This window comes from Trichogramma pretiosum, unplaced genomic scaffold (genome assembly GCF_000599845.2).
Source record: "Trichogramma pretiosum strain Unisexual culture from Peru unplaced genomic scaffold, Tpre_2.0 scaffold69, whole genome shotgun sequence".
Classification (NCBI taxonomy): domain Eukaryota; kingdom Metazoa; phylum Arthropoda; class Insecta; order Hymenoptera; family Trichogrammatidae; genus Trichogramma; species Trichogramma pretiosum.
In genome coordinates, this window is record NW_019641608.1 from 581,821 (window position 1) to 609,060 (window position 27,240).

At 36.6% G+C, this 27,240-nt stretch overlaps 5 protein-coding genes across 8 annotated transcripts in view; 3 read left to right on the top strand and 2 right to left on the bottom strand.

Annotated features, from left to right (window-relative positions):
• Positions 1-182: 182 nt before the first annotated feature.
• LOC106648603 (protein kinase C-binding protein 1-like) lies at positions 183-7,134 on the bottom strand. 4 transcript variants are annotated; one of them, XM_023458481.1, is made up of 10 exons: positions 7,079-7,134; positions 6,268-6,442; positions 6,140-6,197; positions 4,337-4,988; positions 3,843-4,194; positions 3,593-3,773; positions 3,053-3,464; positions 1,692-2,988; positions 1,212-1,620; positions 183-1,137 (listed from the first exon to the last, which is right to left on the bottom strand). In XM_023458481.1, exons 4-10 carry the CDS (start codon positions 4,963-4,965, stop codon positions 740-742), a joined length of 3,678 nt encoding a protein of 1,225 aa, XP_023314249.1. In that variant the 5' UTR covers positions 4,966-4,988; positions 6,140-6,197; positions 6,268-6,442; positions 7,079-7,134; the 3' UTR covers positions 183-739. The 4 variants fall into 4 exon arrangements, with proteins under 4 accessions (XP_023314249.1, XP_014221101.1, XP_014221102.1 ...); XM_014365615.2 differs by having other exon boundaries at positions 6,058-6,197; XM_014365616.2 differs by lacking the exons at positions 6,140-6,197; positions 6,268-6,442; positions 7,079-7,134 and adding an exon at positions 5,099-5,504 and having other exon boundaries at positions 3,843-4,191.
• Positions 7,135-7,259: 125 nt separating this feature from the next.
• Positions 7,260-11,519, top strand: LOC106648605 (myotubularin-related protein 9). The gene is made up of 7 exons (XM_014365621.2): positions 7,260-7,444; positions 7,534-7,699; positions 7,789-8,081; positions 8,151-8,254; positions 8,319-8,623; positions 8,692-9,012; positions 9,080-11,519. Exons 1-7 carry the CDS (start codon positions 7,280-7,282, stop codon positions 9,493-9,495), a joined length of 1,770 nt encoding a protein of 589 aa, XP_014221107.1. The 5' UTR covers positions 7,260-7,279; the 3' UTR covers positions 9,496-11,519.
• A 2,274-nt stretch (positions 11,520-13,793) lies between these two features.
• On the bottom strand, positions 13,794-15,280 carry LOC106648525 (probable Golgi SNAP receptor complex member 2). The gene is made up of 2 exons (XM_014365462.2): positions 14,999-15,280; positions 13,794-14,879 (listed from the first exon to the last, which is right to left on the bottom strand). The coding sequence occupies exons 1-2, from the start codon at positions 15,142-15,144 to the stop codon at positions 14,381-14,383; spliced, it is 645 nt and encodes a 214-aa protein (XP_014220948.1). The 5' UTR covers positions 15,145-15,280; the 3' UTR covers positions 13,794-14,380.
• Positions 15,281-15,424: 144 nt separating this feature from the next.
• LOC106648524 (beta-catenin-like protein 1) lies at positions 15,425-17,845 on the top strand. The gene is made up of 7 exons (XM_014365461.2): positions 15,425-15,627; positions 15,717-16,443; positions 16,518-16,741; positions 16,810-17,140; positions 17,213-17,379; positions 17,464-17,647; positions 17,725-17,845. Exons 1-7 carry the CDS (start codon positions 15,598-15,600, stop codon positions 17,811-17,813), a joined length of 1,752 nt encoding a protein of 583 aa, XP_014220947.1. The 5' UTR covers positions 15,425-15,597; the 3' UTR covers positions 17,814-17,845.
• Positions 17,846-18,292: 447 nt separating this feature from the next.
• The window catches only part of LOC106648660, a 30,832-nt gene continuing 21,884 nt past the window's right edge, over positions 18,293-27,240 (top strand). Inside the window, exon 1 of the mRNA XM_014365727.2 lies at positions 18,293-18,786. The gene's annotated coding sequence lies outside the window, so the exon portion shown is untranslated. The remainder of the gene's footprint in view (positions 18,787-27,240) is intronic.

Here is a 27,240-nt window from a genome sequence, read left to right on the forward strand (position 1 = left end):
CTCACAAATATTTTTTACCCACAAGTTATTAAATTAAAGTACATGGATTCAAATAAAAACACTGATCATTTATATATTAACAATTATTTACGCGTTTAAATCGGCGTAGTATCGATATATTTTTTATCATAAAAAAATCAAAAAATTTGTACATCTTTTTGAAAAGAATATACAATTAATAAAAATCAACTATAACAAGCTTAATTGGTAAATTTTTCAAATTAAAGATTAACGGGATGACTCAAATATTAATTTAACCATTTCAACACAACAGAAGCTATTTATAAGAACAAAAAATTTGACCTCAACAACTAGTAATGCTCTACCTGAAAAATTTTAGCGGCATTGCTAAGTGCGATCATGCTGATCAACGTGATCAATTTCAAAAATCGATTCATTTCATTTGTCACAATAAAAATACTATCAACGACTATTTTCAGAATCATCTTTGATCATTTATAAATATACTCCAAAAGTTTCAAGTTATGTATGAGGTGTACATTAAAACCGTACATGAAAATACTTAGACAATCACATGCTATAATTACTTAAATAAATTGCACCTACTTGTGTCCATTCAACAATGCCTAACACTCTGACGCTGCCTCAAAATATACAGATTAAATATGCATGACTATAGTCATTATGAAACTTAAAAAATACTTAAATTTCTTGATAAGAATTACGAATAAATACAATTTAGGAAATAATTAATAAGTAACTTTACAATAACTGCAAATTAGTTCCTTTTGACAAGAAGTGTTTGATGGGGTTGAGGTTGTTCCTGCTGTTGTGGGGGTCTGCTTATAACAAGCTTGGGCATTGGTTGCGTTACAACAGGTGGAGGTGAGACGGATTGTGGTCTTTGATGTTGAGGAGACAAAGTTTGCGAATTAGTCTTTTGAGCACACGTGTGCAAGTGCGTGTTCCAGTGCTTTTGCTGGCAAGGATAATCGCAATAAGCCGTATTCCAACAACAATAGAACATGGCTTCGCGCCCACAAACAACACACCATTGTTTGCGTTTTGTTTCTTCGATGCAACGCAGCTTTTCGATTTCGGCTTCTCGACGAGCATCTTGCAGTGTTCGAAAACGTTCAATTTCGAAATTGGATTTTAACTCCCGAACAACTTGTTCTGCAATCATAAATTGTTGGTAGAGTAATAATATAGAAAATACATAAATTTTAGCTCGCAATTTTTTTACTAACCATGTTGAAGTTTTAGATCGTTGATTTCTTGTTGATGGGACCATTTTAAACGCTCCATTTTTAGTTTTAAAATGTGTATGACTCCCTCATTATCATCAGCTAATCCGGTTTTAGCCTCACTCGTTTCTTCAATCAAATTGACGATCATTTCTGAGATCCTAGAAGTCAATTCTTTTGAATATTTATGTAAACGAGTTGATATTGGTCCAGCTTCCGGTGGTGGCACTTTGCTCATGCTATCGGATTTTTCTTTGGTGAGTTGAGGAGACCCCGCAACATAAACTACCGTCTTTGACATTTGAAGGGACTGATTCATTGCAGCCGCTGTTGGCGAAGAGCTAGTTGAATCACGTACTGATTTGGTCGTGAGTGATTTACGAGCTTTAGCAATTTTTCTTGACCCTATAGTCTATTTAATGAAAAAGGAATTGTATTAAGCTATTGAATGATGAATACATTTGAGCCATTCAAAAAATTTACCTTAACTTGATCACTTTTATTGTCTGCGTTGACGCCCGAGATCGTACTGTTTGATTCTTTATCATGTGTCTGTTTGGGACTATTATCTTTAACGTGAGGTTTAAAAGTGTAATAGACTATCGAATTACCTTCCTTTTTCCCGGTGACTGGTATCGATGTCATAGGTTTACTACTAATACTCAGTGGGTCTTTTTCCACTACAGACTGTTTACGGACGATCATCCCCTTGACGGTTTCTTTTTCGTTTGGTCTTTTACCGCTAATATGAGCCGCGGTTTTAAGTAAGAGTTTCGGCGAGTTACCAGGACTTAGCAGCGATGAATTTTTTTTTACAAATATAGTTTTGGGTTTTCCACTACCGGTCACTGTAACAGTTTTGTACAAATTGTTTTTGTCTGAAACATCGTTGACAGCTGGCGTAGCTCGGATAATATTACGTCTTTTAATATTTCCACCAGTTACTTTGAGAATTGTAAGATCTTCTGGATTTAGGGCATGATTTACTCTTATTTTCTTAACTTGTCCTGTACTACCGATTCTTCGCACAGCAGCAACTGTACGTTTTTGCTGTGATTCACCATTGTTAACTTTTACCACAGACTTTGATTCTGATATTGTGGTAGCAGCAGCAACAGACGAAACTGGATTAGTTAAACTATTATCTGTAGTGTTTTCAGAGGAGTTCGTTTCAGGTAGCGAATTCTTGAGCTTTTTAGGAGAAGGAGCCAAAGAAACTGCTGGAGAGACCACTAGAGTATCAGCATCAGAAGTTGTAGATATCTTTTTATTGGGAGTTTCTGTAGAATTTTTCAATTCTGCAATTTTCCTTTTTCGCGTCTGCACTTTTACAGTTCTATCATGAGGATCAATGGTGCCATTCGGTTTTAACGAAGGTAAAGGTTTCACTGCTATTCGTGATTTGATATCCACCCCTGGTTTTGGTGTTATTTCTTTGTCATTTTTATTATCTCCTGTTTCCGTCCTTTTAGCAGGCGATGATGCTACTTTCCGTGTATGCACTATCGATTCTTTTTCTGGTTGCTGTTCAATTTTTTTATCTTCTTTCCTAAGCGCTACTTGAGGTTTCATAGGTAACATTTTGTCAACTTTTTGTGTCACTACTACTGGTGACATATTTTGTTTGAGTAAAAGCATCGCTTTTTTGCTATTCCTAGTTTTTGAATCGTCTGATTTCACAGAATCAATACGTTTATTTAGCACAGGGTCATAATAAGGTAACATTGCTTTTATTTGATTCTCATTGTGCGGATCATATGGTACTTTTCCAACAGCATACCTAAAAATGTGTGTTTTTGAATAGAATAACAAAATATTTTATTAATATAAAAAATATTACTTACTTAAATTCGCCAAATGCATGTTCGAGCTTTCCTATGTGCTCTTCAACTTCTTTGAGAACCAATTCCATTTCTTCTTTTTTCTTTTTACCCAAAATGGCAGGGGATTCTTTGGAATACAGAAATATATCTTTAGGAGATACCCAAGCTCTATCATGTTCTCCAAAAAACCGTACATCAATAAGGCCCTGATTATTAACTCGAGGCATAGCTTTGGCTGGCCAAAATGGAAAACCTTTTAATTTTGCCCAAACAAGTGCATGAGGTCTTTGGCAAGGTTCTATGAACCATGAAACTAAAGGACGCTGTAAGTTTCGGCCATGAGCAAAACAATCTGGACAAGCTTCTATTTCCCAAATTTCTTGACGAGCCACTTTAAGTATTTGTTTTGCTGTATTTGTTAACTTTGATGAACCTGGAAAATATAATGAAAGTTACAACAATATTATACCATAAATCTTTCTTCTAGAGAATTAAATTATTGAGGTAATTCTTAAAACTAATTTAGTTTGCCCAAAAAATATAATTTTTAAATAAACGAACATGTATTGAAGACAATGCAATTGTGTTGAATCCATTTAGCATCGGCCATAAATCCCTCTGTGCTTTTGTACTTTTTTGCTCGAACATTAGACTCAAGTAAACTCAAATCCATAGGTTTGACAACATAGTCTAAATAAGTAGGAACCTCTTCTTCTTTGACAGCTTTACAAAAAGGCTCAGACTAAAAATTAAAACTATGATCATAAGCGCAATTCACAAGAATACAATCTGAAAATTTAAAATTTCTTACTCCTGCCTGGTCACGCATTCTTGACACAACATGTCTCAACATCATACAAAGTTGGTCTGTGGTAACAAGAGTCATTGCAGGAGATCGGGTGTCACAATTATCAGCACGTTCTATACTTAAGCATTCTGGACATACCCAGTCTGCACAAGTAAGGGGTGGTGCTCCACCCATACATCGCCGATGCCAAGAACGAGGGCATTTAGAGCATCGAGCTTCAACTCCTTCTTTATGGCATCTCCAACAGTATGCATCACCTTTCTCAAAACGTTTTTGATTTATTCCAACCTTGTCAGTGCTATCATGGGATTCTTTTGTTAGAGTCTTGGTTGCCTTAACTTTAATCTTGCAGCTGCTAAAACAGAAATTATTTATTATAACCATTGTAGATTACCAAATGATCATTTTCAGAGCCAATTACATCAGTATACTGTTCAGAAGTTTCTATATAGATTTTTCAGTAAACTTGCACATGGCAAAAAATATAGATAACTTACGTAGCAGTTCTCCTTTTTCTTATAGTTTCAATAACAGAGGTACTACTTTCAATTTTAGGTGATACATTTGTTTTTTCAATTACTTCTGATGAACTATCATCTTTACTTGAATTTGATACTTTTTCTTGTTCAATCTTTTCATTTTTCAAATCGTCTTGTTCACCTATGTTATTGTAGGCTTCAACTTCATTTTTTGAAGGATCATTTTTACTATTCACAACCTCTGATATTTTTGGTTTGTGATTAATATCTTTGGAATCTATATTTGCAATTTTTTCAGTAGAAACAGAAACATTATTCTCTTTTAGATAATTGACATCTTTCTCATCAAAAGCATCAATTTTACAATCAAGAGTGTTTTTCTTTTCTACTTCTTGTGAATTTTCTTGTTTCAAATTAATTTTCTCAATTTTAAGTAATTGTTCATTTGCGTTTTCTGGAATTTTTTCTTCATTTTCATTCTTGATTCCACTTTGTTCAGAGTTCTCTTCGACTTCCATTGGTTCAATATTATTAGAATTTTGATTCATTTCTTTATCATTACTTTCTTGCTTATCTTGGATGGAGGCTTCCATTTTATTTAAACTACTCTTTTCACTCTTGTTTTCATTTACTTGATTCAATTCCATGCTTTAGTTTCTTTCAGTATTACCTGAAAAGAAACATAAGTTTATTATATTCCTTGATAAAATATGTTTACAATTATTTAAAGAGTTTATACATGGCCTGAAATAGATTTAAAGGAACTAATCATAAACCTACCCCAACAAATTGTTGAAAAAAATTGATTTTTTGAGACTTCATTCAGATCCTCAGTTACTAATTAATATCATCAAAATAAATAATGCAGAACAAATAAGGATAGATATATTATTTTTGTAAATTATTAGAGAAGCAATAAATTCTGTACTGACTCTGTTTGTTGAATAGTGTAGCTATTTCAATGTAGGGGGCACTTTAGTATACACTGGGTTAACATCGATTCTGGTCGGTGGTCCGATTGAATCGAATGGTGGAACATGTATAAGCATACAATATTCCAGCGTTCCACCATTCGAACGATGTTAACCCATACCAGTGTAGATTAAAGAGTTCTAGAATTATCATCATTTTTAATACCCTTCTCATGATGTAAACAATTAATATTTGATAAAGATATTGATACCTATAAAACTAACAACATTTTTAATAACAATATTAATAAATGACTTTTCAGAAGCATGTTCACAAATTCTTTTAGAATATAAGTATGTTATGCCAACAAATTGTGAATTGAATAATATATGTTATGGTTCAATAATTCATTCAAAAACCCAAAAAAACTGTAATGAAGATAAAATTCACTTATTGATTTCTTATTTGTATCACTCTACTGTTTAAAATAAAATGACTGTTATAGATTCAATTATTCATGAATAGATTAAAGACTACTATAAAATTGTTTTTGCAATAACTAACAATTCCTACAAGAGCTTGAAAAATTTAATTTTTTTAATAATTTAAGAATTTAACCAGTACTTAATTAAAGTATTGCATAAAAATAGATGCTTATTGTGAGAATTGCACATTAGTAAACAGAATGTACAAATGACACCCATCATCAAAATAGTTTAATAAAACAGAAACTTAAAAAAACATTCATTGAATATTTAAACGGCTCATTGAATTGATAACAGTTCTAATTAAATAATAGATACTCAAGTTGAAAAAAGTATAATTACTATGAATAGATGGCATCCCTAATTCATCCAATCAAGTACTCAAAAATTGTTAAAGATCATTGGTCCACATGATGTTTCATACCTCAAGTCAAATCATTATTTTCTAATATCTGACATTTCCTTAAATTTTGTGACTAAATCTGTGAAAAAGATTTTTTTTAATTGGTAGATAGACAAAGTACAAAGTAAGAGTATTGAGCTGTTACTTACCTTTTACACAACTCAGAAGTCAGAACACAGTCCACGATCCGCAAGTCTCGTCAGTGGCTCCCTCTTAATCATACATCGCTTTTACAGTTTTACCCTTGCGCCGATTACAAAGATAGATTCATGCCCAAATGGAGACCAAAATAGGATTGTTATGATCATGTACGATTTTTTTTTTCTGGGAAATCAGATAGTTAAAAAAAACATATTAATTAACATTTCTTTTAGTCTACTTTTTATTTTTTACAAATTCAAAGAAATTTTAAGTAAAAAAATGCAAATAAAAATCAAACTTATTATCAGCGAAATAATAAATAAAGTGCATTAAAAAATTGAGGTATTTTCTATGGTCTTCGATCGAAATGAGTCGAATTTTATTACTAAAAGATAATGAATTTACGCTCTTCGTAGCAATAATGTATCGCCAAATACGTTTTCGAATGTCGATGATGCCAAAAGTGACAATAAAAAATTCGAACTCATTTATCACTGATTATTTTTTTAAAAAGCTTCGCGGATCCTAAGAAACAATGAATTCATAGTTTTATTTTCAGTATCCATAAATGATTCATAATAATTCATGAATGAATGTAACAATTTTAGTTCAGGCGCAGCTACAGCGAAAAGCGAACTTTCAACAACTCAATATTCAACCTGTCAGTGCCATTCAAGGACTAAGAGCATGCGTCACGAAAAAACACAGTACACTGTGTGAACGCATAAAATACTTTAAATAGAGAATAACAATTTATATCAATTCAAATATGTATACTTTAAATTTTTTCGAAAACAAAAACAAATAATTTTATAATACCATATAATGAAGAAGCATGTTTTGACAGTCAGTGCTGTTTAGACTTTCCTCTCGGTGCAACTGACACGACTTTGTTACAAACATCAGCTGCAAGAAATAGAGATAGCAGCAAGTTTATTTTATTGCAAAGTAGGTTATGTACAAGTGTCAAATTATAATAAACTTGATCATTTGTGAATCGTGACAATTACTCAATAAACAATGGAATTTATCGATTTGATAACCATTCCTCGAGTCGACAATGTTGTTCTAATAAATAGAACAAAAGAACGCACAAAACAATATAAAATCGAAGGTACACTTTGTATAAGTGGTCATCATCTTATCATTTCGGATAGGCAAAAGGATAATCAACAAGAGTTATGGGTAAGTCTACTTTATCATACATCATTTTCATTTTCTAAAGAATATCAGGGCAGAATCTACTATAATAATCATTTTTTAATTATCAAAAGCTTTTATACAGAAATATCGATGTTATGGAAAAAAAATTGTATAATCAAAGTCCAGGAGGCAATATTATCTTAAAATGTAAAGATTTCAACATCTATCAGTTAGAGTTTACATCTGTAAGTCACTTGCATAAAGTTGCTGAAACAATAGAAAATTTATCTTGCTTAGGTAAGTCATAAACCATTTAAAAGTTTTTGTTGTTTGTTAAAAAATTATCTTAAAATTATACATTTAATCATTTATTATTTTTGTTTAAGGACAAACTTACCAGTACCCATTTTTTTATACACCTACATCTTTAAATATTTCTAAAGTACAACTCGAAGATGGGTGGACATTATTTCAACCAAATTCAGAATGGTCTCATCTAGTAACTGCTCACTGTGATGAATGGAGAATCAGTCAAATCAATAAAGATTATAAAGTTTGCAGTTCTTATTCTGCTGAGATCGTAGTACCAAAACATATAGAAGATGAAATAATTGTCTCATCAGCTAATTTTAGGGACAGTGGAAGATTTCCTGTCTTATGTTACAGACACGATGGAGGAGTAATGTCAAAACTATTTATTAATGTTATCATATAAAAATTCATATTATTAAAATATTTATTTTGATAGGGTATTTTAATCAGAAGTAGTCAACCTCTATGTGGCCAAGTAGGCAAAAGATGTCGGGGCGATGAAATTCTTTTGAATGCCTATTTAAGACCAGGCAAAAGAGGGTAAAATTTTTGGTTTTGCTACATTTTAATTTAAAAAATTGTTATGATAAAAAAAAAATTTTAGGGTCATAGTTGATACCCGCAGTTCAACTCAAGCTCAGAATTCTAAAACCAAAGGGGGTGGTACTGAAATAGATGCAGCCTACCCTCAATGGATAAAATCACACAAAGCTATTCCTCGCCCTTATGAACTATCAGAAAGTTTTTCTAAACTTATTGAAGCTTGCAATGATTTGAATTGTTCTACATCTAATTGGTTATCAAAATTAGATAATAGTAAATGGTTAACTTCGGTTCAAGATGCTATGAATGCAGCATGTGTTACTGCTCAGTGTCTGGAACAAGAGCAAACTGCTGTACTGGTGCATGGTATAAAATATTTTCATAAAATTTTCTACATAATTTACTCAAAAATCATTCACTCCAATACTTTTCAGGTGGTCATGGACGCGATACAACTTTATTAGTAACAAGTTTAGTACAAATAATTTTAAATCCTGATTGTAGAACAGTGAGAGGTTTACAAGCTCTTATTGAAAGAGAATGGTTACAAGCTGGGCATCCATTTTTCACTAGGACTCGACATGGAGCTTATTACACTTATGGTCAAAATTCACAGGACGCTCCAACATTTGTACTATTTTTAGACTGTCTATATCAATTGCATTATCAATTTCAATTGAGTTTTGAATACACAACTGAATTATTAATTGATTTTTACAAAAATGCTTATTATTCCAGTTTCGGAACATTTTTAGGTAATTAATTTTTACTGATCAAGTATTAAGTGAAACTTTCATCTAATAAATTTTTTATGCATTGAAGGTGACTCTGAGTCTGAGCGTTATCGCTTGAAAATCCCTCAATTAACTACTAGTCTGTGGTCTTATATGAATCAACCAGATATTTTGGAAAAATATATAAATCCTTTATATGAGGCCAATCCTGGAATAATTTGGCCTAGTGTTGCTCCTGTAAGTATTGAACTATGGCGTGAACTCTACTTAGGTCACAATGCTGCAGCACCTTGGAATGGCTTACTACAGTGTACTATGAATATTAAAGATCGTCAAATGGCCATCAAGCGTACTGCAGCTGAATTACATCAACAAATCAAAGTAACTCTGGATGAATCTGATTTACTTGTACTTGAAAAAAAAAGAGAAACAAGTAATGATTCAGGATTTGATAAAAAATTAGGAATGGCTCAATTGAGTCTTGAACAGACTCAGAATACCTGATATAATGAAGATGCTAGGCTTATTGCTAGGAAAATTGTCTTCTGATCAAAGGCCTCTACGCATAGCTTAAGTGACAAAGTTTTCTATGTGTAAAATACAAAAACTATACTATCTGGAAGTTGAGACAGGATTCTATGCAAAGAAATGAGTCCCATTGAGTAGCATTTTTTGGATGTGAATCGAGGAGCACGCTCGCGTTTGCTCTGGTATGAAATTTACATGCAACCAAATCCAGCATATTATGGCCATGAAAATTAGTAGTATTTAATTCGTGCCTTTAAAAATGACTGTACATCAGAAATAAATTGCATGGTTCAGGTGCAAGAATATTATTTTTCTTTCAAATAATCTGCATTCCAATACTGTTACTACATTTTTCATTCATAATCATTATGAACTGTTATGTGCAATCCAAAGCTGGCAGATAATTAAATTTAATAAATATTAATAATTAGTAACATTGTATGAAATTTTGTTGCCAAGAATATGACTACAGGGAAAATTTTTAAATTTCATATTTGAAATCTGTTGATATTTTTTTTTCTTCATTAAATTGTCAATATTATAACAGTGCAAAACAATTGTGCAAAAGTTTAACAAATTGATTTATTGTTCATTAAAGACTTGATTGTACTGAAATGATTTCTAAGATTATCATACAATTAAATTAATTTTTGTATTTTTATGATTGTAACAAATTGTACATAAACTTGGCTTAGATTTTTAATGATAAAGTGAACTTTTCATTACAATAAAAATATATAGTGTATAGATATTTTAAGCATGAAATTAATTATGTGTAAAGATATTTATAGAGAGTGAAGGAATTGCTGTTTATAATTAAAACTATAACTACTTAAAATGGGTCAAATTAATGTCATCAGTTTTGATCAAGTTGTATTTTAAGATAAACATATAATATAATGAATGTGCTTTTATGTGCAACTTCATTTGCCTGTAGTATATAAATATTAATGGATGTAAAATTTTCCTGAAAATATACTTTTTATGTGCAATTCTCTTGAACATGATGATTACTTAGTATTGTGATTAATATTTATTTTGAGAGGGGGTATATTAATTCGCCTGAATAATTCGAGGGCTATCTTGTCGTTATTAGTTTAAATATTTTTTCATGAAATTTTATTATAAATTAATATGCTCAAATTTTGTTCAATTTAATATAGCCGTGATAGGTAGGTTAATAACAATAAAATCTTATAAGCACGTAGAAATTAGATTGAATACGCGCGTAATTAGGCTTCGCGTCTAATCTGTTATTCAAAATAACGGAACTAGTACTTGTACATTCAACGCTCAGATGCCTTAAATTTGAATAAGAATAATTCTAAAGCGCTCATGAAATTGTGAAAGATCAGTTGAGTTAAATTTTTTCGTTGTAAGTTCATTGGTTTGAAACGCGTTCGTTTTTCGTTTGCACACCTTGCAGGTAAATAGTAAAATGTAAAGGAAATAAATAAATTATTGAAAATGTTAGATACGCATGTAATTTAGGATAGGCATAGGTAAGATTAGGAGTACGGTTAGGAAAAAGTAAAACCAAGCCACCGAAAGGCTGGCGTTGCGAGCAAAATACGGGTATAAATCTACGATGATATAATGGAGGGAGAGAGTCGGCTGTGAGCTAAGATTTACACCGGTCTCTTTCTCTTTCTAAACTCCGACTCTAGTATATACGGAGGTGCTCGCACAATTTTTACCGTTATTCGGGGAACGTTGGGACTCGAAGGAGAGGAAAAAGAGATAGAAAGGATTATGCTCGTGTGCATATAGAAAAAAGAAAGGACGCCGTTGAGAGAAAAGATGGAGGAGAGAGAAACAGCTACTACTCGTGCATTATATAGGCCCGCGCTGTATACAGCCGCGCTCTATAAGGCGATCGCATAGATCCGTGCGCATTATCGCCAAGCTATACACCTATGTACTGTATATAGGGTATCGCAAGCCGACTGCACACCACCGAGCGCGCGCGGGAGCCGCTTTGAGAAAAATAAAAACCAGCCCAGGACCCTTTGGGCTCCGGCGACTATACGACTGCCTCTCTTCTCGCATCGCATGCAGCTATATAGTAGTAGAGCCCGAGAATCGAGGAGCTGGCAGCAGCAGCAGAGAGAACGTCGCAGCGCGCGCGCGGGACCATGGCTCGAAGAAAGAAAACGCGAGAAAGAGAAAATAACAGGAGAACGAGGGGAAAGGAACGCGGCAGGTGTTCTGACACAAAGAAACCCATAGGAATCCGAAGGGGCCATTAATTCTTCGATTCACCGATTTTATACAGCTCGCGCTAGCTCCGCGTGAGCGAATCCAACTGCTTCGCCTCGTGGCTCCGAGGACTCATTTCACTCATTGCAAAATTACGCAAATACGTGCTCCTCCTCCTCCTCCTCCTCCTCCTCTGCCCGACAACCTGCCAACGCTGCAAATAATTTAATTTCGACTTTACAATGTTGTGTTATCGCGGATTCTAGAGATGCTGCGCTGGTGCACGCAATCGTGTCGATTTGGCGCGCGAATCAGCCCGATTTTCCATGGAGCGTCGTCCCGCTGCTGGTCCAACATCCTTGGATGAGTGTGGATCTAGTCACGACTAGCTGATTAGATACGTGGACTGAATTCAAACCCATCCAGGGCTACCGGACTTTTTTGCAAACACTGAGCTGATTTAGAAATCGACGCCTAGCCGACGATCCTCTTGCAGGGCCGAGAAAACGCGTAGCTATTCCAAGCGACCAGGTACCAGTCGTGTCGGTGTGGTTCGCGTCGAGCCGATCGTCACGAGGAGCGGAGAGCGTCGTGGTCCAGCGTCGATCGGTGGCACAGGTAAACTGAACTGAGCCGAGCGAGCGCTCGGGGCTCGGGGGCCTCCTCTCTGCAAGTCGCAAGTCGCAATATCCCAAGTTTCAGCGGTAACGGCAACAGCTCACCTCGGCATATACGTTGTTGCCGCCGCACAGCCCGCAGCCGCCGTCGCCGTTCCTTTTTGCAGCCCAAGAACTAAGAAGAGGGGAATCGCGTAGTAAAGGGGGAGAGGGTCCACGACGAGAAGGCGAACTTACAAAAAAAAGCGGGATGATGATGGGAGACAGAAAAAGAGAGAGAGAGAGAGAGAGAAAGACAGAGAAAGAGCCGCGCACAAGCTCGGCGTTTACAAAAGAGAAAGAAAAAAGAAACTCGACCTATGCTATGGTTGCACGTTTTGTGGTTTTAGCCAGCAAAGTCCACAGATGAGAGTGGAGGGGTAACTTATTTTTCGGATCAATTTTCGGCGTATCCTAAGAATGGCATTATGAGAATATGTATTTTATGTTTTATACATGTTATACAGCTTACTCGTATAATGGAGATACCAAGGCTCACCTTGGAATTCATAATAGGCCATATATTTGCATGAATTCATAGTATATTTATGAAATCTATGAGTACCAACGTATTAAGTTTTTTACGTAACTTTTTGATGCACCATCACCCTGGAATATTTTTAAAAATAGCAATTAGTTTTTCAAACAGCCGATTACGCGCTGAAACCACCCGACGCCACCCGAGCGGCCTGTGACATCATATTTATATAAAAATAAATTTAACATTTCAAAGGTCCTAAAAGTTTAGCTTTTAAATTATTTTATTCGACAATGGGTAATAATAACTCATATAGATATTGTTCTGTGTAAAATTGTAAGAAGAATACAAAGCTAGCATTAAATACTTAATTCTTTGAGGTTCCAAATAACGCCGAAAAGAGAAAAAATATCGTGCATTTTGATTTGCACGTTGAACTATACTTATACCTATTTTTTTTTTGCTGTGAGAATCATTTCAATATAAGTACTATACAAAGTGAAAGTAATTTTCGAGTTTCGAATGTATTATAGCATTTATCAAACTCGAGAATTATTACATTACTGGTGCGCGACATGGGTGATTAGGGCGATGGGTATCGTGAAATCGGGTTGTCAATTGTCGACCGAATATAACGAGGGCAACAAAATAATTTCCATTTTTCGGAACGAGTACTTGACTAAAACTAATCATTTATTTTTCGTAAATACATTCACAAAACTGTTTGTACAAAGGCAGCAACGAATTATTCGTCAGTTTCAACGGAAAATCCCACTTTAGAAGTTGAAAAAAGTAACTGATTTCACGCACAATGTTTACTAGAAAAACGCTAAAATTTTATGATTCTGAAAAATATGAGAAAAAGGTGAGAAAAAATCTATCCAAAACTTTGATAAAAAATGATTTCAACTAAATGGTTGTAAGTAAGCCTACATGAGGAGTGATGGGTGTAATTTTTAATAAATTAATTTATTTACAGAAAATAATTGTACACATATTATATGACAATTTGTACAACTAAGAAAACAGGAGTTAAAATATATGGAGATATCTTTTTTCCATATGAATTACTTCATATCTAGTTTACTATACATAATATTAATCCGCAATGCAATCAAAATTAATGGATTAAATTATTTGTTGGCAAAAACAGTCAGAATGAAGATTCTGATTGAGTCCTTGTATTGAGTAAAAATCAATTAATTGAAATTAAATTCATTTGAAGCTAATAAGCAGTTATAATTGGAATAGAAATATAATTGAATAACTAAGAAGTTTCCTCTAAATTTGATGCATAAAAAAATACGTTCAAACATTTTCTGTACACATGTTTCATTAGCTTAGATAATACCTTTACAAATCGATTTACAAATTGACTTCTTAAAAGATTATAATTATAACAATTTAACCAATATACAACATAGATGTGTTAGTTTTCTAAAAAAGTTAATGAAGATTTCAATTTTGAATATAGTACATGATATAAATTTTTTTTACTTTGGCATAACTTAATTTTTAATTGGAATGTTCATAAGAAATAATAAACAACTATAAATAAAACAAGAATAGTAACAAATATTCCACCAAAGAAAACAAAGCTGTCTGACTTCACTCTTTGTTCAATTAGCCTCATTGTTGTATTAGATAAGCCAAGAGTATTACCTATATCAATTAAACGTTTGTGAGCACCTCTCAAAGTAGTTCTTTGTGATCTTAAATTGTCAAGAATATCACTTCCATGTTCAAGCATATTATCCACTCCATTAACTGCATTTCTAACACTAGTATTGTGTTGTACAACATGATCTATCATTATGTCAACATGATCATTTGTTGTAAATTGTCTAGATAAAAGTTCTTCGCGTTCGCTAGCTTCCCTCTGTCTTTGAAAGTTCATATATTTCCAAGAGTCAAAAGCTGCTGATAGATGCCGTGCATCATATTTTAATTGATCTACTTTCAATTTAGCAGATTGTCTCATTGTTAATGGCACTTTAGAGGCCAAAATATCCAACTGGTCAAAATTACTGAAAAAAATATTTTGTGCATTAATATTTTAATCATTTATAATGATTATTTCAACTGATTATTGATTTTTAATAATCTTTTTGAAAGAAAAGTGTAACAGCTATCTCTAATATATTACCTGTTGATTTTTTCAAATTTTTCTTTTATTTTCTGTTCTATTTCTTCGCGATCTTCGGCACTTAGGTTACTTGATTTTTCCAGATGGCTCAGTAAATCTTGTGTTTCTTGTAGATAAGAATTCGTTTTATAATAGCACACCTCCATTTTTTCTTTACTTTTTATCCAAAATTTCAATTTTATATTTTTAATAAAAACTTATCAATACTTTGAACTATAATAGAACTTCTGACGTGTACTTTTTCGTTGTTTGGGTATTGAAAAGCTCAATATACAATGAGTTCATATTCCACTCCAGCTGTGTTCTCTGACAGGCAGTATACTATATTGTATATATATAATGATAGCCGTGTCGCGTCAGTGATGTTGAGCTACGCCAGTAAAATCCTACATCGTCGCTCCGACTGTCAGTGACGTACGTAGTTTCGTGCGGCGAAGTGTGTTCATTCAAAAGTCTCAATTGTAAAGTTTACCTCAAACTTTCACCAATAATATTATTTTCCTGCGAAACTGGACATTTAAATTCTTAAAAAACAAAAATACTTTTAAACAGTATTTTAGTGGTATTAAAATACATTTATACTAAATCAAAAGTTAAACATGGATATTGGTGAACTGCTGTCTTATAAAGTAAGTTTTTTAATATATTTTAAAAGTGTTTTAAGAGGTTAAATTTTATCTTATTTCAAATTTTCAAAATACTTTGTAATTTTGTTTAGCCTCCAAGCACTCCAAAACGTTCAGCTGATGATGAGGAAGAGGATGAAGATGTGTGGGATGCTAAAAGAGCAAAGAAAGTTAATAGAACTCCATATCACCCACGTATGAGGAGACCAGATTTAACTCCAAACAGAACTCCTATTCGTACTCCTTTAAGAAATACCAATGAACCACCAACTCCACGCAGAGCAGCACTGCCAGCTCCAGAAAATGATTTTATAGAGCCACAATTAACTGAAGAAGAAAAAGAAGATATTGTAAAATACGTTGAAACTGAAGCTGCTGAAGTTGAACCATTAGATGAAACATCTTTGAAGCGAATGATTCTTTTATTTGAAAAAAGAGCTTTACGAAATCAAGAAATGAGGGTGAAGTTTCCTGATCAGCCAGACAAATTTATGGAGTCTGAGGTTGAACTTCATGATGTATTACAAGAAATGCACGCTATTGCTACAAATCCAGAGTTGTATCCACAGATGGTTGATTTAGGAGTAGTTCCATCTTTAATAGAATTACTGTCTCATGAAAATACTGATATAGCTGTTGGTGTTGTTGACTTATTACAAGAGCTGGTTGATTCAGATATTTATAATGAAGCACCAGAGGAAGCTGATGCTCTAATTGATGCATTGCTGTATCAACAATTATTTGCTTTGCTTGTACAAAATTTAGAAAGACTTGATGAGTCTGTAAGCGAAGAGAGTGATGGAGTTTTTAATACATTAGGTAAAACTTATTTTTTAAATATTCCTTTTATTTGATTATTTTTTTTTTTTTAATGAAACATTTATATATTGCAGCCATATTTGAAAGCTTGCTAGAAATTAGACCAGAGTTATGTATAGAAGCTGGGAAACAAGGTGCTATTCAATGGCTTCTGAAGAGAATAAAAGTGAAAGGTCCATTTGATACAAATAAATTATACTCTAGTGAAATATTGTCAATTCTTTTACAAAATACCAAAGAAAATAGACTTCTCTTGGGAGATTTGGATGGAATTGATGTACTTCTACAACAGTTAGCTGTGAGTTTGACTAATAAAACATTTTTATTGAATTAATTTTTTTCTAAAAGAATTGATATTTTTTTCAGTACTACAAAAGACATGACCCGCAAAGTGCAGAAGAACAGGAGTTGATGGAAAATTTATTTGACATTTTGTGCTCTAGTTTAATGGAAACTCTTAATAGAGAACGATTTCTCAAAGGGGAAGGATTGCAACTCATGAATTTGATGTTGCGTGAAAAAAAACTATCTCGCAATGGTTCATTAAAAGTGCTTGATTATGCAATGAATGGACCAGATGGCAAAGATAATTGCAATAAATTCGTTGATATTCTTGGGTTAAGAACAATATTTCCATTGTTTATGAAAACTCCAACAAAAAATCGAAAAAAAGTTGTTACTGCTGAAGAACACGAAGGTTTATAAGACTGATTTCAGCAAAATTATTGAAATTGAATTTCATATTAATTTTAATTTTTCTATATTTCAGAACATGTGGTATCTATAATCGCTAGTATGTTAAGAAATTGCAAAGGTACACAAAGACAGAGACTGTTGAGTAAATTTACCGAAAATGATTACGAAAAAATTGACAGATTAATGGAACTGCACTTTAAATACCTCGAAAAAGTAGAAGAAGTTGAGCAGAATTCAAAAGTATTTATATTTATTTGATGACATATACAATAATTTCAATAGTGTAATACATAAATTTATTAAAATGATATTAAAACATTTTAGGAAGACGATGATGAAACAGAAACGTTAATGAAAAGACTAAATGGTGGTTTATTTACTCTGCAATTAGTAGATTATATATTGCTAGAAGCATGCATCGGTTGCACACAAACTGTCAAACAACGCGTGACCAAGATTCTCACTCAAAGAAGGGCATCTTTAAAAACAATCAGAAATATTGTTCGAGGTATGGTTCTTAATTTATTTACAAATTCGCAAAATTTCGTGACACATACTAATTTTTTGTTTTTTTGTTTTTATTAGAGTACGCAGGAAATCTTGGAGATGATGGTGATGTCGAGTGGAGAGAACAACAGCAACAACATATTCTCCAGTTGATTGATAAATTTTAAATTTGTACATGGATTTTTCTACCAAATTTTTAAATATGCTGCAAAATGAACTTGATCTAAAAAATATCTTATGTACTAGTTGTAGATTTTTTAATAACTGAAGTCGACTCAGATGTAATTTAATTATAGGTAGTATAAACTTTTATAACATATACCAATTTCGTTGTACTTTTTTTGGAATGGAATTGAAATGAATGGAAAAAATGTGGACATTTTGAGTTTTGACTAATTTTTGCAGTAGTTTCAGTTTTAAGTGATGCATGATAGAGTAAAAGTCTCACTACGAAGAAAAGAGAATAAATTGAAGGAGGAAGTTGGCACATGGCTGTTTGGTATGCTGCAGGCGCTTGCGCATCTAGGATTGATCGTTCGCTGCGTAGCGCAGCCTGTGCATTTTATCCAGTCGCAAGCTCCCTCTGGAAAAGCTCGCGAGGAAAGACGAAGCGCGACTCGGCTAACGAGAGTCAGTCCGGCGCAAGCTCGCGTCAACAGCTGGCTTAAAGGCAGAGTCTCGGCCATTCGCACGGCTGTGAATGTGTAAATGTGTGGTGCGCGTGTGTGAGTGCGCTTGAGTTTCTTACGTGAGTTTTCATCGGTAATCGCCAATACAAAGAGAAGCCGTGGCCTTAATAAGCTGCAAAAGCGAGCGCTGCAGTGCCGAGAGTAAAGCCACTCGCGATGGAGCTTTTTTCCCACGGGAGCCGCGAAAGAGTCGGCAGCGGTCAGGACAAATAAACACTCGAGTCGCGGAGTGCACGACAATACGTGGAGTGTGCGGTACGAGTCAGGCCAGAGGCTCTACACGTATCATCCCCCCGTCGCGAGTGTGTGTGGGTGCGCGCTTTTATACATGCATGCGCGAAGCGACTCACGCATACGAGAGCAGAAGCAGTGGCAGCTTGTGTTGGAAGCTCGGAGCTGAGCTTGCGACTGCTCGGAGCTTTCGAAGAGGGTGAATCGGAGCTATCTGCGGGTAAGATACGATTACGCTTTAACAAGCTTGGTAAACTTCATGTCCGTTCGAATGTCCAGTACGCCAGAGCTGTAAAAAAATATGCGAGTTGAGAGAGACAATGGTCGAATTTGAGTGTGTGTGAGTGCAGAGAGTACGGGTCATGGAGAGTATCGGTGTGAGTGCGGGGACATCTCTCTTCTTTCACACACACACACATACATACATACTATGCAATATAAATACATACAAGCATAGGACTCGCGAATGTATAGCAGCGATCTGTCTCTCTGCTTGTCCATTCGCTTGATCATTATGTAGAGTTGCGAGCCGCTGCAGCGCGACACAGTAGAACGAGATTTCGCTAAATTTACCACAACTGATGCGGCTGTGTCGCCGCCACTGCGCCCAGCAGCTCCTCTAACGAACGAACTCGTCTCTGGCGTTGTTGCAGCACCGTATCAACTCGTAAGCTCCTCTCTCTGTTTTTACCTTTTCCAGTCAACTTCGTTAGTGTTCAACGGAAATGAAAATAATTCTCGGCTCATGCACATACAAGTTACCAATTCAGTAGTTTTAATAAACTTTCATCATTAATTTTTGGTTTTACTTTATGAAATAGAAAGAAGAATTTTGTGTAAAGTTAAAAGCAATAAAATGCCGGCATATGTGTGCTGACTTCGCTTCAACTTGAACATATTATTTTCACAGGTGTATGAATCGAACATAAATTAGTTGTTGATAGTACTTATCCCAAGTAGAAGATATCGCGAGATAAGATTTCCATCGATTGAAAACGTTCGTGTTCGTTGCTGAAAATTACATCAGCACGCCGGCGAATAATACCTATAACGCGTGTACACGCATCACGCCAAGATTTAAGTACGTTTTTTCGATTTCCTTAGTACGAAAAAATGCGCCAAGGGCTTATAACGCGCAAGCTTGACTAGCTTTATTTCAATATGTTCGAGCGAAGCTCGTGCTGATTAACGAGTTACAGTGTAACTTGTGTACGTCGTGACTTTCCCCGTCGCGTTCCAGCATCGATCTGTTCGACGACACGAAGAGCTCATAGTGTATTGACACTTTTCACTTTGAATACGCGACAGTACTGACAATTAGTGCTTACGTCAACTTTGATGAAAGCGTATGGCTAGATTATTGGCGATTTTCTTTGTGTATTGATCGGAATGCTTGAAAGTCATCGGAGCATGGATCACACGAATAGCCATCAATTTGTGCTTAAATAAATTTCGATGCTCGAAAAATTGATGAAATTGTAATAGGAAGCTCGTTCCAGCAGATTGTAACATTTGAATCGATTTGATTTATTCTTGATGATATAAATTAATTTCGAGCTAAGGTTGATGAATTTTAACAATGAACCGTTTAAGTTGCAGTGCAGGATGTGAATGAACTCTCAATCGATACGAAACTACACAAATATTTTCCTTTCGATCATAAAATAAGCGCGTGGCCCTGCAGTAGGTCGCGTTGAGCATCAAAGAGAAAAAAGCAGACTACTATCTGCAACAAAAAAAAAAAAAAATGAAAAAAGAAGAAAGAAAGAAAGTTTGAAGGATCAAAATGTTGTCGTGCTGAAGCAAGAAATAACTGCGGCTGACGGTGTTCCGCGCTACTCACGCAGCTCACAATATATCAATTTGTCAATCTATAAATAAGCGGGCGATGCAGAGGCAAAGGTATATAGCTCTCTGCGAGCGCGAGATGGAGCAAATTGCAAAAGTAGCGCGTAATATAGGTGCAGCTGCAACACATGCGTCGATCGCGACTTGGCTTCGCGAGCTGTTGCCGTTTGATCGTGGCCGATCGTAGAAAATCCGATTCATGTGGTCCAATCCAGCTGTACAGGGATGTTTTGGGCTTCTAGTGCGTCAATAGTCTAAGGGACAAAGTCTATTATCCAGCCTAGAGAGAACTTGTTTGCTAATTCCAGTCTACTGTATACCATAGGCAACGCAGTGAAGCAGCGAGCAAGTCGATGGCATAATATCGAGTTTACGGAATCCAGCCGGCAGCTAACTCGATAGTCGACGGCGAGCCCCCCTCCCTCTCTTCCTCTGCGTATACGCGTTTCGACAAAATGTACCGCAAGCTCGGCGATTCGAGTATTCTGCAGCCAACGACGTTGCGGCGAATTATTCATGCTTGGCCCATTGTCCAAGCTCTCTTTTACTTTGCTCACCGGTGTATATATACGGTGAATAAAAAAGTAACTGTTTTCGCGCGACAGTTACGCGCACAAAAAAACAAACCTACCTAGTACACGATCGCCAGCTGATGCTACGCGTCTTTTTTTATAGCCTTTTTCACGCGCTTCCTCAATGGATGTTGGCCGTTTACCGCGTGCAGTTTACTGTACGCGCGCAAGCTTGCTCGTAAATGATACATGTTTGCGTTCGACAATACTTACAAAGTTGACGCTGTATAGAACTCGCAAGTACGACGCAGCCAATAGCTCCAATAGCCAAGTTGAGTCTAGCTAATGGACGTTCAACTCGCTTTTGAATTACTGACAAGACCGACAACGGTCTTGCATTTATTCACTTATTCACTTTTTCTTCTCCTTCCCATACTTTGCTAAACGCATTGCCAACTGTCTCATAATTTCATCTTTACAATTGCTCGACCAGTGAATCATAGCTACATGAGCTTTCGTAATTACGGAGTGTTTGGCACAAAAATCATACAATTTCTTTTTTGTATCGATTTGAAAGCTTTTTCTTATGCTGCTGAACAATTTTTTTCTTTTTTAGAGCAATGAGTAAACTTTTAATGACTGCTGTTATTTATACTTGTTGATTTTGGGCAACTCGAGCTTTAACAGGATATAGGTTGAATTTAATATTCGGTCGGAAAGCATGACGCGCAGCATACTTTGCGTGACCCTGACAACATAAAATGAAGCTTGTCGTAATCTATCATTTTAATTGGACTAGTAAATTCTGCTCATCGCGAGCGTTTCAAAAATGTTGCTGATGCAGCAGAACAGCCTTGCGCCTCTGCCTGGCAAAAGCTATCATGTTTCTTTATTATTCACCGAGGCATGAGCACCAAGTTTAATCACCCCGATTATTTGAAAATTTTAATCAAGCAATTTTTACTCTATTAGATCTCCCGAATTTTCGTTTTTTTTAGGAATATTGAGAACAAAGTTGTCGATGATTGATGTAAGGTTGCAATAGGTTCAATTTGCTGAAAATATCGATCCCAATTCAAGTTATCGTTCAATAAAAGCACAAATATCTCGTTGTACATAAGTACACATCATCGCACCGCACCCCATTGCGACCTAGAAATCAAAGTGTCCGTGGGTGCGCCCGCACCTTCTTTTTTTCTACTCTCTCGATACACGCCTAAGAATTATTTACTACGTGGAAGAAATTGATTCTCGCAGTTCATTCTCGAGGACGCAAAGGTCGTACAGTACGTAAAATGGAAAGAGATGGAATTGAAAGTTTTGCTATTTGTGAAGGGTCAATTATTTAGGAAATCAAATGGCCGAAAACCTTTTATTTTATCCAATAAGATGTATATACATTGGATTGATCATTTCGTTTTATTGGAACTTTGTTAGAAATTTCGTTCCCTTTCAAGAGTTCTTTTCTAAATGCATGAATGGAAAATTATCGAAACGAGTTATCTCAATTGTACGATATATAGCAGAGCTTTTTATGCTGTATCTGTAAATAGGATTTGAATTGTCAGTTTGCAAAGTTGAAGCGATAAATGTCCAGAAACAAGAGCTTAAATACATAAAGCTCTTTGTATACTAGAGGGGAAAGATACGAAAGAGGTATCCAAGTTCGAGGTCGTAATGTCTCACACAACGTCTTAATTTTATTTTTCCTTAGTTCGGCTGCCTCGTGAATATTTTCATCGTCGAACAAGTCGAAAGCTCTATGAGTGTAGCGACGCAACGTTGATTAGTTTAGTCAAATCAATTGCACGACGTCGCGCTCGAATCAGCAGGACTAAGCAATTATTTGGGTTTGATTCGGTCAACGCAGAGCGCACGCGACAAAGTTGAATCGTTGCTGGAACGTTGGCCAACTAGGACGACGATTGAAGCGACTCGAGGCCACACGGAGAATCGATCCGTTTCGTGCATAGTTTTAAGCGCGAGCTTTGGAACGCGGAAGGAAGCTCGACTGCAAGCTCTCGTCCATCGAGCGTATTCGAGCTCGGCTGCGCTCTATGGAGTGAAAATTTCCGACGCGCGCCTAGCAGACGGACTGCTCGCTAGCGTATAGTAAGTAAGCTCTCGAGTGCATTGCCAAATATGGCTGCGTTATTATTAGCATCGAGCGCGGATCGCGCCGCGCTGAGTGGTAATAGCGCACCACAGCCGACGGACACGAGCGAGCAACGCCAACCGAGCGATTGACTTGGGCGAGCATCTGACTAATTTTTTACCAATTAATGTCGCTACCGTTGCGCACTTGTCTTATGACGTTCAAAACTTATTCGGACAAAATTTAGTCGCACAGTAAAAACGACATCGCCTTGATTTTTCTTTCGGAGTAAACAAACGCCGGCTATCGTGTATCCGTGTGACTTTGGCTTCGTTGCTATTAATCTCAATTTCTCACTGAGCAATCAATTTTGAACGATACATGCGATAACGAACTTACGGACGTTCCGACTGGGGCAGAGCTGCGATAACGTGTCGAGCCGTGGGATACGATACATGTGTGTCCAATTGTTCTCAATTATCGCCTACGACGATCGCAACTTGAATTAACTTAAATAGAAACAAGTGGAGAATTTAATTGGCCTGCAGCAGATGCCATATTAACGGCAACCACGACAGCATATACATACTTGAATTAGACTTGAAAAACTACCATACGTACTTTATTGAATAACAATAATTAAGTGCGGCGCGCATTATCTGCGTCGGGAAAATATTTACTCTTTCGCACAAATGTTGCTTTTTTTCTCCAATGTGCAAAAATTCCTTCTTCACGTACAGAGATTAAATTTCTGCTGAACATTGTCAGCTTTAGACATTTGCACCATATATGAATTACGGAGACAATAAAACTACATCGGAGTACTACATCGGTCTATATCATGTAAAGGACATATAACAGCACTCATAAAATGAAACGTGTAACCTCGGTTCTTACCCCGACGTACTTCGTCGGTTACGTGTGTCCCTTGGCTCTGTGGATCCGTTCTGCACGTCCGGGGTCTACCTGTAATGCATGCAATACGGGAAAGGAAAGCTCTTTACACTCACACATCCATCAAGAATCAAACACTCCATATAACAATAACAACTACCAGGTTTATTCGTATAAAACAAACAATATACACGGCCTCAGAGAGTACCCGAATACCCGGTCGACGGCAGACGCGACGATCGTAGCCCTGGTGGGCGCGTCGGCGCGTACGACTCACAAATACAACGACCAAGATCTGGGCCGCCCGACTCACCACACGATGTCGAGATCTTCTCCTGGTCCAGATCCACCCTTGGTCGTCCTTGTGGTCTGCTCGGCCGTTGGATTCGCTGGTTCTCTCTCGCGCACTCGGACCGACACGCACCGGCCCTCGCACTCTTCACTCGGGCGACGTAGGATCTTACTAGCCGCGCGGTACTCGTCAATCCGACCTAGACATCCCCAGGATGTCGCGCTCAACTTTCATACTCGAGCTCCGTTCGCTCTCAAGGCAAATCTTCGACTCCTTTTTCCGTTCATATGTACGCTCTAGTATCTCAACGTATACGCGTGTTTACGTTCTATTCTTTCACACTTGGCGCTCACATGAAATCATATTCAAAATACAATTATTAATAACGATTCTTATAACTAACTATACACTCGGTAAATCGACGATGGTTCGTCAGGGCGGCCCAACAGATAATGCCAGTTTCGGCATTACAAACGATATAATTGAATCGCCGATCGGCAGCTCGACTACGGCTGTTGCAGCTGAAATTAAGTTCGAAACCCGTAAGAATACAATGATCGAATAAGGCGAAACACGTTTTTCGCATACTACGAGTAGCGGCATGACGGCGATATTTCATCAGCCATTGCACACATATACTTATACGCGAATCGAGCATTGGCTAATCACGAAATCTTGTTACGGCACTTTTTTACGTTCCAAATGAGCAATAGGTCAAAAAAGTTTAGTCGGTAAAAAATAAATGTGCTTATTAAAGTAACGTTTATGCTGTGACACGTAAATTCATGTCGGCCAATTTAAATGAAAACCTTAACGAGTGAACTTGATCGTTCGTCTCCAACAGAGCGATGAATTGCGTAGATGCGTGTCCCACCGTGAGCACATTCTGTTGATCTCACTTTCGACAAATATAGTTTTATCTCACATCTCTATAGGTTATCATCGACCTATACATCGGCTAAAACTTGCAGCTGCGCCTGGATCTATATGCATCTTTGGGTAATTCGTATATGAGGATCGATCGCACGACGAGCAGAATTCTAAAACACTCCTCATCTTTTTTTCAATAATTTCAAGTGCGAGCTTACCCCGGTATCGGAAATGCTATCGGAAATAACATCGTTTCATGCAGGGGCCAATTAATTTTTTTCAATCCTACCAAGTTACGACGCTGATTAATTTGATAAATAGCGAGCATTAATGTGTTGGTTCGTTCATTCATGAATATGCAAATGGCTCGGGTATCGGAATACGAATTAAGCCGCAGATGTTTATTTATGCAAAAACAAATAACGACGAGGATCGGGTTTTGTCGCGTCTTTTCTGCCTATATAGGTTTTTTCGTCGGATTATTCCGTGCATATCTGCAAGAAGTGTCGACTGCGTGGGCGGTCGTATTTTGGTGCAGCGCATCCAATAAGGCGACGAAACTTTTACGACCGATCGCATACATCGAGCACTCGATGCGTGACGAGTATCAGCGAGAATATCAGGACAAAAATTAGATTTTCCTTCTGCTCATTACACTAAAACGCATCGTCGGCACACGTTACATTATGTGCACGATAAAAAATTCAATATTCGATATCGTAAAATGCGAAGGTAGAATGTGTCGCTCGATCACAGTCGGCAAATTAGAATAGCGTCGCTAAAGACGTATTAATAGTTTTTGCCGCACGCGCGTATCGGACATATAGCGCGTCAAATAGTTGTGATATGTCAAAGGCTCGTGATTTTGGGTCACGAGGTATACAGGCAGCGACAACCTCCGCACCTGGCAGCTAAGTACTGGTAAATGAGCTGCTGCTGCACTCGCAAAGTTGCAAAGTTGCATGGCTCAAAATAAACTGCGCACAAGAATACGTGGCCGCTGTTGCCATTAGATGCCACGCGATCTAATTAAAGCGAGTCGAATACAAAGTCGGCGATAAATTTTCATTCATCGACGATCGTCGATCGAGCATCGATTGCCCCGAGCACGATTGATCATCTTTGAGAAATGACGAGCCGAGAGAGCGACGCGACGACGTCCAATTGATTTATGAATCGAGTTTGGCCCGCTGCAAAATCGAAAGGGCACGTAAAAATGATTTCACCTCTGGCGACGTAGCGGGCTACATTTGCAATGTCGCAAGTGCAAGCTTCGATCCAATAATAAATCAGTTCTGTCGCGCGCGCCAAAAATTGTATTCGTTATAATAGACGACGACGAGTGCGTTTACCTCGAGCACGTATTACTTCCCTATTAAGCGCAGGGCTTGTTCAGGTGAGCCGATCCGAAGTGGGCGCAGAAGAGAAGAAAAACAGACACATCGTTCCGCACGAAGATTCGTGCCGTCGCTGCTCATTGATCCGCTATTTTTGCGCGAGCGACTTTTCTTCTTTGTTTATTTTTCCCGCGCGCAGAGTCGGCCTACAGACACTTTTTTTTTGTTATTTCCTCGCCGACTTGGCGCATGCTTGGCGACGCCGAGGAAAATTGCGGTCGACTTCCAGCTTCTATCGAAGCTCACGCACACACACCTACTCACCGAATCTGGTATTATTTATAAACGCCAACATTTCCTTACTTTGCCATCGTAATAATAACGCGCCCGAACGGCGGCATCCCTTCTTTTGGACAAGTTTACTTACGCATACAACATATATATATATACAGTTGTTGCTCTAAATTTAACTCACGTGTTTTCTGTCTCTTTCAACGCGGCTCGAGCAAACGTTGCCCGCTACGCCTAAGAGCTTTACAGTTTTCCTATCTACGACCGAGAGGGTAGTTGTTGCGTGTACAATTATCTACATCCATACTCCATACTCTACGTGCGAATTATTGCATGAAATTTGAAAAGATGCTCGCTTAAAATTTGCTCGCTAATTGAACGCCGAACGAAAAGAACGTATTATGTGTTTGTAAATGTTGCGAACAATGATTCCCGTTAATTTCCTCTTAATGTCTTGGAATTGTTTTTCCTGCTCGTAAAGGCCAGACTTTATTCATTTGGTCAGTATTTTTATATAGCCTGAGAATTTGAGTTT